The 13,401-nt window shown below is 35.2% G+C and overlaps 4 protein-coding genes across 4 annotated transcripts; 1 reads left to right on the top strand and 3 right to left on the bottom strand.

Annotated features, from left to right (window-relative positions):
• Nucleotides 1–21: 21 nt before the first annotated feature.
• UTP20 (Utp20p) lies at nt 22–7,512 on the bottom strand (the record flags this gene model as incomplete). The annotated part of the gene is made up of 1 exon (XM_041549268.1): nt 22–7,512. One exon carries the CDS (start codon nt 7,510–7,512, stop codon nt 22–24), a length of 7,491 nt encoding a protein of 2,496 aa, XP_041405202.1.
• Nucleotides 7,513–7,934: 422 nt separating this feature from the next.
• On the bottom strand, nt 7,935–9,677 carry KABA2_02S13200 (uncharacterized protein; the record flags this gene model as incomplete). The annotated part of the gene is made up of 1 exon (XM_041549267.1): nt 7,935–9,677. The coding sequence occupies one exon, from the start codon at nt 9,675–9,677 to the stop codon at nt 7,935–7,937; it is 1,743 nt and encodes a 580-aa protein (XP_041405201.1).
• A 711-nt stretch (nt 9,678–10,388) lies between these two features.
• Nucleotides 10,389–11,255, bottom strand: RER2 (ditrans,polycis-polyprenyl diphosphate synthase; the record flags this gene model as incomplete). The annotated part of the gene is made up of 1 exon (XM_041549266.1): nt 10,389–11,255. One exon carries the CDS (start codon nt 11,253–11,255, stop codon nt 10,389–10,391), a length of 867 nt encoding a protein of 288 aa, XP_041405200.1.
• A 411-nt stretch (nt 11,256–11,666) lies between these two features.
• COQ1 (trans-hexaprenyltranstransferase) lies at nt 11,667–13,112 on the top strand (the record flags this gene model as incomplete). Its single annotated transcript, XM_041549265.1, has 1 exon — nt 11,667–13,112. One exon carries the CDS (start codon nt 11,667–11,669, stop codon nt 13,110–13,112), a length of 1,446 nt encoding a protein of 481 aa, XP_041405199.1.
• Nucleotides 13,113–13,401: the final 289 nt, after the last annotated feature.

Here is a 13,401-nt window from a genome sequence, read left to right as displayed (position 1 = left end):
TATTGGATTCCACAAGAAAAATCAGGTTCTCTTTCTCTTATTTTTTCTTTGATAGAACCCATTGTCATCCTTTTCATGTTTTCTCTTTTCTCTAGATCTAGTATGTTTTCTCATTTTCTTTTGTGCTGCTAATTCAGGTTCATTGATGGTCATAATTGATCTCTTGGCCCTTCTTTCTTCCCTTCTTCTAATAACTACTTGTCTAACATTGGTGTATGCCTCGGTAAATGCAGATACAGCCATTTTGGATTCAACCATTTGTAGACATTCTTGAGATAGATTAGATAACTCTTCCTGCTCTTCCGATAATCTACCTCTATCTGATTCCAAATGCATATAAAGGGCTAGAATAATTTTTTCAGCTTCTTGCGTAACTTGCATTTCTGACAACATTTGGACCACTAACGCAAAAAATTGAATACCAGCTTTTTTGGACATAAATGAATCTGCTGGGTTATGTTCACTTCTGATAATCTTTGAAACTCTCACAATTATGTAATCGATAGCATTCAGATACGTATTCTCACTAATTTGCTCTTCATCTGCATCCTTCTTCTGGTAGAAAGCTGTATTATTCTTATCCCATAACATAATTATCTTAATCAAAGTTTTAATAGCAATTGACGATAAACCTTCGGAAATAGAAGGTGCTGCAAGTTGATGCAACACTCTTGACGCAATATTTTGAATATCTTCTTCATTAAATGTATCATCCATATAATCTAGGTTACTCATTAATTCATATACCAGACGTCCAGCTGCTTGACGTACCCACGCATGAGGATACAATAGACACGATACTACGTCATCCCACAGATTTTTGTTTTCTTTCTTAAATTGTTCTTCTGGAGCCTTTTCGATAAAAATAGTGTATAGGTTAAGGGCTGAATATATTAAATCCCAATTTGTTTCTGAACCAACATTAGTGTCATTCAGAACACTCTGAATTCTAGCTCTGGCCAATTGTTCTAGCTCAAGATTTCTGCCTGTACCTAAACTGGATAAATATATCTTATATATCCTCATCCCAAGGTTTAGGAAAGTTGGATTATCGGACTGTTTCAACCATGTGCCAATATACTTATCAATATCTCCCATATTTTTATCGTCTAAAACAGAAAACATACGAGTTAATAGAACTGCACCCATTTCACGGCATTTACCGTTATCATCATTAAATGATACATTCGCTAACGAAATAAAGAAAGACGACGATAACTTTGACAGTAATTCAGGAGATGATTTTGTGATAATAAGGTTGACCAATTCCATGACTGATTGTCTACCATCAGGTGATGGATACTGTAAATTATCTACCATAAATTTAAATTGTTTTTCTAGTCTACCTTTACTTTGATCATATTCCATTAGGAATTGATAGTAAACAGTTCTAGCAACATTCCTAATATCTCTGGAATGGTTTGTAATCATGATCTCACGAACAGAACCAATAATATCGTAAAGTTCAGGAAGCATGATATGTTTAGAAACTAATGCCTTTAAAAAGTTGAAAGCTAACCCTTGTTTACTTGGTTCATTTAGATCCGGTAGGATTCTCATTAAAACATAACTTAACGCGGTATCCTTTAACTTAATATCTTTATGACGAATAAATGAGGACAAGAACTTAAGACCCATTTGGCATAGATCATTCGATGTGGATGGTGAATCTTTAATTAGATTTAATACCTTACGTGCACAATTTTTGAAGAGTGCTTCAGATTCTTCTGTAAAATCCAATTTGATTAGGATAACTAATACACGTAGCGCACTTGTTAAAACATCCTCATTTTCGGATTGTAGTGCTTCACTCAGCAATGGGATAAATCCAGCTAGGTATTGTACATTTAGAAGTTCCTTATTCCTTGATAGGATGGTACGTAACAAGTCTAACGAAAATTTTTGCATCACATCAGTGTATAGGGTATCTTCTTTATGTATCATTGCCTTTTTCGCATTTAGACTCACTAGGAAAAATTCTTCCTTCTCGGTAATCACTTTAACATTCTTTTTCTTACGGGTGTTTGACTTCTCATCCTTTGATTGCTCAAATATTTCATAACATAATGATAATATTTCCTGTGTTTGGCATGCCTTATTGTGATTAATACCTAATGCGTATCTTCTCAATAATTCTTCAAGCTTCTTTTGAGTTTTTAAATTGATATGCTCTGATAATAATGCTTTGACAGGTGTCAGAATGTCATCAAAAGAACTTAGACTGATATTAGAGGCTAAGACTTCACCTGTATCGTAACTATGATTAACCTTAACTTCAATCATTTTAGTATGGTAGTTGTCGGATTCCTTCTCTTGACCAGTAGAACCAAATATATCTTCCATGATAACTGCAACAGTTAGAGCGGCTGAATCATCAAGATCTCCAGATCCTAAATGATCATACATAGATCTAATAATGTAATGCACAGTATAACCTAATACATGAACTTGAGAACCTCTCTGTAACGCAGATTTTAGTTCTTTTATGATAAAAAACAAGTACTTTGCTCCCACATTGTTTGTAATTTTGGCCAGGTTGGATCTGACTGCATCACGTAATTCACTAGCCCTACTTCTTAATATTTGGCAGATCTTGGTTAAAATACCAGGTAATAAATTAACAATATCATCATGGTCCAAACCAAGTATAAAATTAACTAATGCCTCAGAAAGTGGAATTCTTGCAATTACTGTTTCTTCATCTCTAACTGCAACAATTTTTGTTAATGTTGGATATAAATCATCTTTAATAAAAGAAATTAGATCTTCGCTGTTCTTTGGAAGTTTGGAAAAAGTACCAAATGATGTGTTGTCAGGGTTTTTTAGTGATAGAAGAGTATTCTTCATGGCTTTTGATATTTCATTGATTAATAGTACACCTTGTTTTAGTTTATCCCCGTTCGCCTTCACAAATGAAATATATCTACGTAAAAGAGCCCTATATTGTTTCCAGCTCATCTTCCCAGAAAGTATCCCGATAGTTAGAAGAGCTTCATTACCAATATTTCTGAACTTATCCTCATCACTGAAAACATAGTGTTCGATTATTGGGATCAAGTAATGTGAAACACTGTTGTCGGATAATTTGGAGGAGTACTCTCTTAATCTCTTAACAGCTCTTTGACGACGATGTAATTGAATGTGAGTAATGTTCGTAAAGAAATTGGCTTCTTCATCACCCTTAAATAGCAGTACTTTCATGTCATCAAGACCTGGGTAGAATGTAACAGTTTCTACATAATATGATACGATAGAAATATATTCATTTTGAACATCTTCCGTGTATCTTCTTAGACCATTACAAATTGCAGGCAGCATGATTTCTTTAAAGGTTGATATGTCTTTAACTTTTTCAGTAGTCTTATATTCCTCATTCAAGTAATCAGCATATAGTTTTAGACAATGAGATGCATTTGTTCTCAATGCTAGTTCATCTTTGTCATTAATAAAATATAGACAGTTGTAAAGGATTGGAAGCCATTGAAGATTAGAGAAAAGCTTATACTGTGTTTCAGTAAAAAGTTTAAAAGCTGATAGAATTCTTGGGAAATCATATTCATTCATTCGTCTTGACGAATAGGAGTTAAAGTCAGATACTAAAGTAGCAACATCTACAAAAGCACTGAAACGTCCACCAATTTTATTAAATATATCACTCAACTCAATTCTTTGGTCTTTCTCCGTGAAAACCATGAATAACGCAGATAAATCCTTATAAAGACGTTCCACATCTTCCCAAGGACAATCATATTCTGAAATTAGAACTGATATAACCCTTAATATCTTAATTGTGTCTTTACTCTTGAGATTTTTGAAATTCTTCTCAATAATTAACTGTAGTGCATCTAGGAGATACTTTCTTGTTTCGTTATTTTGGACGTAACCTGCTTCTGTCATGTTTAATAATAGTTCAACCGCTTTTGACATTGTTTCAATATTAACCATACGGTTGTATAATTGAGGCAGAATTTGTAAACAGGAACTAGCGACTATAGATACGAGATCTATGTATTGGTCTTCTTTTGATTGTTTTGAAATAATTTCATTAGAACCATCAAGAATGATATTGATTACAGCTTCTTTAGCATGCTCGTTAGTTAAAGTTTCCATTAATACTCTAGTAACTGCAAAGTTATCATAGTATAAAAATTTGTAGTATGATGGACTTTTCGTCCAAAAAATAATCAACTTTAATAATGAAGATGGTTGTTGCAAGTTCTCTGTTGCAAACAACGCTAATCTTGGCTTCAGTACTATTTCATAAATCTCTTGGATGGCACTAGACCAATTGTACTTGTCTTCTAAAGTCTGGAAAATGGTATTTAGGCATTTTAAAGATTGTTGTCTTAAATTTGTAGTTAATTTAGCCTCAAATTCAGTATTATCACTTTCAGGAGAAGAAGTATAGGACATCGCAATACTGTAAAGAAGCGGTTTAATAATTGCTCCAATAGCTTCAGGAAAATTCGAACCGAGGTATGCTAAAGACATGTTGATAATATTTATAAAACCAGTCATTCTTCTCAGATTCAATGCAGTTACTTCTGATTGTTCAATTTGGTAGTTATTCTCAAAGAAATAATCAAAGGAAAAACCATGACTTCCCAGTTCGAAAAATTTAATTATGAATTCTTCCCTTAAATTTGGTAGAACTGAAAGAACAGCTACTTTTCTACTCTTTTTGATACCACTCGTAGGTGGAGTTTGCGCACGACCATAAAGTATCCTTAATATATATGGCATGATTTCATCTTCTTCGGTTTTGCTTATTGTTCTTGTGTCATTATCGGAAAGAAATTTGGTAACCTCATCTTTAAAAAGAGTGTCATCCAAAAGACTATTTAGGTTGTCCCTATACTTGACAATTGTAGGGTTTTTAAAACAAAATAGCGCATTTAAAGCAAGCTTCTGGACGTCTACGGTACGACTACCCAAAAGTTTCATCAGTTTGTCAAATACATCATTGGCTTTAAAAATATTCTTAATGTTTTTGAAATTACTTAAGATTTTTAACAACAGATTCTTATCCGTCTCATACCATGTTGAGGTTGAAGTAAGAACAATCTCATTTTCTTCGAACAAACCTCTCGATTCTACGTCATTAAATAAGAAGGGAACAAACTCCTTGGAATTTCTTTCTGCTAACATTGGTATCTTGGACAATAGAGTCAATACTTGCATTCTGATTTGAGGTGGATATTCATTTGGCCCTCTACTTTCTTTAGTAACAGATATTATGGTGTCCCTGTTGAATGTATATTTTTTCCAGGCGGTACTAAATAATTGCAGAGCGGAGTCTAATCTTGTTATGTGCGAAATCCATAATATGTTCTTTTCATCATCTTGAAGTGTCTCTTCGATATCTGTCGATTCGTCTGCTTTTTGGGTGATATTCAAAAATCTATAGATGAAGTTCCAAGTAAGGTTTGCGTCCTTATTATAAATATCGGGAATTATTTCGTACACACCGTCCCAAACAGGAGAAAACCTGATAGTGAGTAATCCAAACAAGTATTTGATGAAAAAGCTACCCATAATGTCACCAAGTTCGGATTTAGAAAACTCCTTACCGGCATTTCTTATTCTTGTGGTAATATCTCTTGCATTTTGTAAAGTTAGTGGGATATCCTCTAACAGTTTTATTTCCTGTAGATAACGTGGAATTTCTACGTTTTGAATCTCAAATGCAGCCATTAAAAGGTTAATTGTTTCATATCTCAATTGGGGGTTAGGAAGAGATAAATTATCACCCAGATGAACAAATGTGTCCTGATTTTTGGATAGAATGGTCTGTAATTTATCATCATTTTTGGTTATCTTCAGTAGATGGTTTAATCCTCTGATGTAAAAAATGCTATCGATATTTTGTGATATTCTCGAGACTAGTGTTGGGAATAATGTCACAAACTCTTCGCACTTTGTATCTGAAAGAATTTGGATAAGACAACCAATGACATCTTTGTTAAATTTATTACTTGCAAAATCAGTGGAATTTAATAAGATCTTGATCAATTCTAAAATTACACCATTTGGAAGAGATACACTGTGTTTTAGCACAATGGATCTCCAATAGATCTCGTACAAATCATCTGTAGATAACACATCTCTACAATATTTCTTCAAAGATTCTAAAGTGCTATTAGTGAACTCAGTTGGTAATTTTACAGTAATCTTAGATGAGTGTCTATCATTTTTATGTAGTTGTAGAAGGTATAGCGAAATCCCCTCTTCATCATTATTCCAGTTGTCTTCAATATACTTATTAAGATATTTGGAACCATTAAACGAGATTAATCTGTCTAAGGTAAGGTCTTGGCAAAACGAAAAGAATTGCAAAAAATGAGAAGCATAATCCATAAGGATAGTTTCAAATATGGTTTTGTGAAATTGAGTTAAGCATCTAACATCCGCATTACGTAATAGTACAGCAAATAAAAATGAAATATTATCAGCTTGTAAAGATCCCTTTTCTGTGCTTTCGATCACACTATCTACAAGTTTTGTTATCATCGACCAATCATCGATTTTTCTACCACTTTCAGCATATACCATTGTGGAAACTATTTTTATTATGTGACTTCCATTTTGTTGATTGGAAAATTTTGTTAAGCATTCAACAACTGTTGCCGCTACAGGTGTCAATGCATCCATTTCCGCATGCCTAGATATATTCATCCAAACATCACATATTAAAGTGGTACATGATTCCAAGTTTGGCTTATTAAACGATTGTTCAATAAGAACATTTATGATAGAGTTTGATTTGGAATGCAGTGACCCTGGAGTTGAAATAATGGCCTCCGTAAATAGAATCAATAACCCATCATATAAGTTAGAGCTTTCGTCATCGGCATCCAATTTATCGAAGAAATGAGATGTTAATGTTAAGAGCTTTTTGGCACTTGATTTTCTAATTAAAAATGATAATGCTTCAGCAGAGAATCTAGATAAATACTCCTTCGGATTGGATAAAAGAGGTAACAACATATCGAAAGTTGGAATCAAATCATCAGTCAAGACTCTTGATAGATACTTGAAGATGTAAGCCAAACAGTTGAACCCCCATTCAAAGACATCAGGAGATTCAAATTTAATGGCATCGTCTAGAAGTTTGATTAATGACGTTACTGTTCTTTCATAGTATTTGGTAAAGTCGGGACCTAAATCATGACAAAATTGGGCCAACAGATCTAATAATGGCTGTAATGATTTATCATCCTGATTGTCAATATGTTCTACTAATTTATTAAATATAGTATCAGCATGATAAAGAATTTGGGGTAGAGTTTGGACAATATTTTGTACTTCAAATGAGAAGGATGTAAAATCAGCACTCATATTAATATCCTTCCAATGATCAAACGAAGCAAGGAAATGGGAGGTCTCGACATAATCATGAACCCTCTTGGTCAGATTTCTAGCAGGTTCGATTCTCAAATCATCAATTCTAGCTTTAAATGAGGAGTATCTGAACCTCTTGGTTGTTTTCGTTGTGACTTTCTGTTTGGCCATATTTTCTTGAGTTATTGTACAATGGTTTATTCTGTTAGGCCCCAAACAAACAAAGTTATATGTATTGATATTTTCTCTATGTAGATAAATTTAAATACAGATATTAAAAGTGAATCTATCGAGTATTATTTATACTTATGCTATATGTTATAACTCATCTCATCACAACTTGAAAAGTTAGAAGAAAAAAATTTAGAGATGAGCTCTTCGCACTCTTAAAAAATTTTCGCTCTCGCAACGAGGGAACAGATAATGTCTCGTAGAACGTATAAATCCTTAACTTCATTGATTAATTAGATTATATAAAAGTGCATAGTATAGAGAGCTAGACACATTATTAATTTGAAGTTGATGATGGGCGAACATTTTATGTACTAAATGCTTAAGAATAGGCTAACAATCAGATATATAACTATATGAGTTTATGCAAGGATGAATTTGTAGTATAGCGAATCTTTCAAGGTCAATGAAATGTCCCCGAACGATTCTGACTGCTGAAGGGTGATACAGTCTTCTGAAGCCAGCATCAGCATGTCAAAGAAGCATTTAGTAGCATCTTTTCTATTTGGAATTACAGAATCACGTGAATTTCCTTTGTTTGCTACTTCTTGCTGTTTCGTTAAAATGGTAGAAAAAGTTACCTCAGAATCTGTAAATTCGTTACGTAATGTATTTGCCAAGCTGATTGTATTTTTGGTTGCTATCTCGCCTGAGGTTAGCTTTACCGGATCATTTGACTGTAAAATATAACTATTTTCTGCTGATTGTGAAAGGTCATCAAGAATACGTGTATTGGCGTTATCTTTCAGGATCTCTTGGTTGTCGTATGGTACACTCTTAGAGATGAGTTCGTCATGTTCTGCCGACATATTATCATCCATATTTTCAAAGTTGTCATTAATCATTTCGAAGTTATTAAAAGATTCTTCTTGTAAATCAAGAGGGTGGATTTCCTCCGTTATATTCTCCTCATTTTCTATTCTTGGTTTCTTAATGTTTCTGTAGGACAACAAATTATCTACAATACCTGAAGCTAGATATGATACATCTAGATCGACTTCAGTCCACGTCCTCTTTTTGGTCAAATGGTTACTTGTAGTTCGGTTGTTATGGTTTTGTGTTAGTTCCGTATTGGTAGTGATGATATATAATTCCTTTTTGGATAGTGCACGTTCATCGTCTACTATGATTCTTGCTGTATTGGTTAGAGCCGGGTTCAGGTTTTGTGACCTCATTACACGTGATTGAGTAAATGTAACAGGTTGTATTTCAAGATCTTCTTCATCATCTCCAGCTTCCATGGGCTCTTTATCTAGACCAAGATCAAATCCAAACTCTGTATGTTCTTCTTCCAGGACCGAACTTTCAGCTCTCCTACCAACTTCAATAGAGGAATCCTTCAGATTTTCACCGTCAATACCAAAGTTCCAGTTATTTGCGAAATCGTCATCGATTGGTAAATTATCGTCATTATTAGGAAGCACATGGCTGGTACCCATTGAAGACATTTCGCCTGTGCTTGTGGTTCTAGTACCCTCATCTCCGATGGCTAATGGACCATCATTTATATCAAAATTCAAATCTAGAATTGAGTTATTGCTACTATATTCATTATTGTTTAAATCGTATTGTCTACCAACTTCTACAGATGTATCCCAAGCAGCTGCCGTACTGGTAGCCACACCTTGTATATATCTCCTATTATTACCATTTCCTTCTGTCGCAGATAAACTTGATTCAAATAAAAAATCTAAGCTTGGTGTAAGCAAAACTTCGTTTTCTGTAACAGTATCCTCCAGAATGATTGTTTCTATCCTTGTGATGGTATTCGATTTATTGATAGTGATTCCTACTCTAGAACTCATTTTAAATAAAGAACTAATCTTCGTTAATATATCCTTTATATCTCCAAGTAAGAAGCCAGCTTGTTTGGTATATACCTGGACAATACCTTGTAACAGTTCACCTGACGTACGTAATGTAACATATTTATTTCCCTGTGTATCTATGGTATTCTCAGGATTATCGCAACCAGATACTTCTGCAATCTCCTTTGCCGAATCGGCAATACTAGTCTGAAGAACAGATCCTCTAGGAATATTTGTCATATTTGATGCCAGCCATATCTGGGCCAGAGGCCCACTGTCATTTGTTAGTTTCAACATATCTAAGTGTAGTAGCTATCCTAAGTAAATATACAAGCAAATTTAATAGCAATTGGATGGGATATTTTGTGGTTTGGGTATTATTGGGTAGAAAAAAAAGAAAAAAAATAATAAATGTCAACATAGAAGTGGTAGATCTAGATATATATATAATAAGAAAGTAATCCAAATAATTATTTGTTGATATATGAAAAATTCTTTTGTTATGTAATCGTGCGATGCGTTTCGCGTTAAACATTTCGCGTTCCCTCTAAATTGCAGACTACAGTATTTTCTGGAAGTAAATGAGTTATAGAAAATAGAGAACCAGAGACACCTACTAGGGATTCTGACACTATTAGGTTGGTCCCCGTTATGGGGTTCTTATGTTGGTAATGAAAGGGGGTGTCCGTATGTGTGTGGCTATTGCTAGTGTCAACTTCTAGTAGCATAATATTCTTGGATATCTGATGCTATTGTGCGTAATTGATGGCAAGCCAAATGAGATTAGTGAAACCAGGGGTCGATCCTTTTGTTACTAATTAACAGACTGAATCGGAAAAAGTCATCAAATATATGTACGTTGATGGTGTAGTTCTTACTGAATGAATATATGCGTATGAACTGTTCTGTTTAGGTAGAAAAACTTCTAGAACTACTTCCAATTTCTATAATATTAAAAAGATACATAATTATATCAATATTTTTGGCGCGTTTTATCATTAATGGTATCTATGTATATTTCTTTTTGTCAGCACTCCCTTCTTCGTCTTCATCTTCTTCATCTTCCTCGCCATCATCTTCATCGATGACTTCCTTATTATTAGAGTATGACTTTTTGAATGCAAATTTAAGTAGAATCCAACCCATTTTCAAGGGACCAAACTCCGGCCATAGACAATCTAATAATTCGATTGTAACACCTCTTTTAGACCCTTGCCATATCATGAAATCACTTAGACGAGACACACCACTAGTCCTTATCAACAAATCTAATGGTGGTAATCCACCGGTGTATAGATGTGAATCGATCAAACCTTCATTGATCTCTTCTAATGGATAATTTTCTGTAATGACTTCCTTCATTGAATGCACAACTTCTTCACGTCCTGTATATGGGAAGCAAATATTTAATGTAGCCCTTGTGTTATTTTTCGTTCTCTCTGTAGCATCTTGGATATCCTTCAGCACATCTTTGTCCAATAAGGATATATCACCAATGACACGAACTCGTATCCCGTACTTATCCGTTAATTCACCATTCTCAGTGATTTGTCTAATTCTCCTCTGTGCTAAATCCATCAAAGAATCGACTTCATATTTGGATCTCTTAAAATTTTCTATAGAGAAAGCATATACCGTGGCAGTATGAACACCAGCTTCATAACATAACTCAAGGATACGACTCATACTATGGAACCCTGCCTCATGGCCATCCTTCACCTCGATATCATTCTTGCGAGCCCATCTCCTATTACCATCCATAATAAACCCTACATGGCGTGGAACGTTGTTAGAGGCTCGTAATGTTCTAGAGAAGAGATTCTTCAGAAGTGACAACACAAAATAGTGACCTGGGATCTTGCTTTCTTCACTCATTATATGTTTGTTTCTTTTTAAAGTTATCTGCTCACTAATGTAAAGAACATTCAGCATCCACACAAACAATCCCTTATCTACAAAGGACAACAATACGTTTGCTTCTTATTTCACGTCATCGATGCATTTGGATTGGCTTTTCCAAAAATTTTCACTGCTAAAATGAGAGCAGAAATTCTTCCATACAAATTTTCTAGTAGTTGTTCCGTTTTCGCACAACAAATGAGTGGCCAGTTATTAGTGCAAGGCAGACAGACAAAAAAGGCGTTAAACCATATATATTCAATAAGAATAATAAGGATGGTGGAGGGGAGGGGAGATATATATATAAAGGGTGAACCATACAGTTCGAAGGAGATATAGCAAGACGTTAATTGATTAATTAATAAAATAGCCAAAGGATAAGCGACGATGATAAGAGGGCAAAGCGGTAGAACTATAGTGAGGAGGTTGTTACAAAGACGGTACCAGAGTAAATCCTCGTTTGGTATAGCGTTGGCGACAGCGAGTAGACTGGTGACTCCGAAATGGATGTTGAACAATCCGGTGTCGTTGGTCTCCACGGAGATGAACACTTTAGCAAAGAATATTATGGGATTAATTGGATCTGGTCACCCAACTTTGAATCATGTCACTAGTTACTATTTCGAAGCTGAAGGGAAGAAAGTACGTCCGATGCTTGTATTATTATTGTCGAGAGCTGTATCCGCTATCCCTATTGAGAAACGGAATAATATCAAGATTGACTTCACAGATTTCGAGACTGTTCCTGTCGGTAGAGATCCTTTACAGAAATTTTTGGCTTCGAAACCAGTAGAGAATTTTTCACCTTTACAAATTATTCATGGTATCCAATCTATGAATCCATTAACAAAAGAAGCTGCACCAATCCCCGAGAAACAATTCGACAATGAGCGTGGGATTCTTCCGAAACAACGACGTTTGGCAGAGATCGTAGAGATGATCCATACTGCGTCTTTGCTTCACGATGATGTCATTGATCATGCAGATACAAGGCGAGGTAGGCCAAGTGGGAACGTTGCATTTACAAATAAGATGGCCGTCCTAGCTGGTGATTTCCTTTTAGGTCGTGCCACAGTATCTATTTCTAGATTAAAGAACCCTGAGGTTGTTGAATTGATGAGCAGTAGTATAGCTAATTTAGTAGAAGGTGAATTCATGCAATTACACAACGTTGCTACAGATTCTGGGAATAACGATTTATTGACAGAGACGACACCTATTGGGAAATTAGATTTAAGGACTCATGATTATAAAGTCCCTGTATTGCGCCCACCATTAACGACTACTCGTGATGGTATGATGGCGACACTTACTCATGAACAACAACAAGAGATTATTAACAATGCGTTCCGTTATTATTTACATAAATCCTACCTTAAGACGGCATCCTTAATTTCGAAATCCTGTCGCGCCACAGCGATCCTTTCTGGAGCACAACCTGAAGTCATTGAATCCTGTTATAATTTTGGTAAGAATCTAGGTCTATGTTTCCAACTTGTTGATGATATGTTAGATTTCACCGTCTCAGCTAAGGAATTAGGTAAACCTTCAGGAGCCGATTTAAAACTCGGGATTTCTACTGCACCTGTCCTATATGCATGGAAGGAAGACCCTAGCTTAGGTCCATTGATCCAACGACATTTCAGTCAACAAGGCGATATACAACAGGTATTAAAATCGGTGGAGTTACATGATGGTGTTGGAAGGACAAAGAAACTAGCTGAGAATTACAGAGATATGGCTTTGAAATGTCTACGTGATGTTCTGCCAGAGTCAGACTCCCGTTCAGCGCTAGAGTTTTTGACCAACAGCATACTTACCAGGAGAAAGTAACCCCTCCACCCTCCAAACAGCTTCATTTTGCACATACATATACACATACATGCATACACATGCACCTTACCTATATAATTCTTAACGTCCTTGTAAATACTGCAACATCATTGATAGCTACAGCTGTGCCTCCTCCCCTCACTGCCCAAGCCTTAATCATCCAGCCCTGTGTCACGTGATACGCCAAAACCAAGTAGGCTGAAGTAAGTAGGACACGCAGAGAGGGAATTTCGCTGTCGCTGCAAATGAAGAGAAAAAAAGAGAGAGAAAGAGACGGGAAGGTTCAGTA

This window comes from Maudiozyma barnettii (genome assembly GCF_903064755.1).
Source record: "Maudiozyma barnettii strain CLIB 1767 genome assembly, contig: KABA2_02, whole genome shotgun sequence".
Lineage (NCBI taxonomy): Eukaryota > Fungi > Ascomycota > Saccharomycetes > Saccharomycetales > Saccharomycetaceae > Maudiozyma > Maudiozyma barnettii.
Note: the sequence above shows the minus strand (reverse complement) of the source record. Positions and strands in the feature narration are given on the sequence as shown.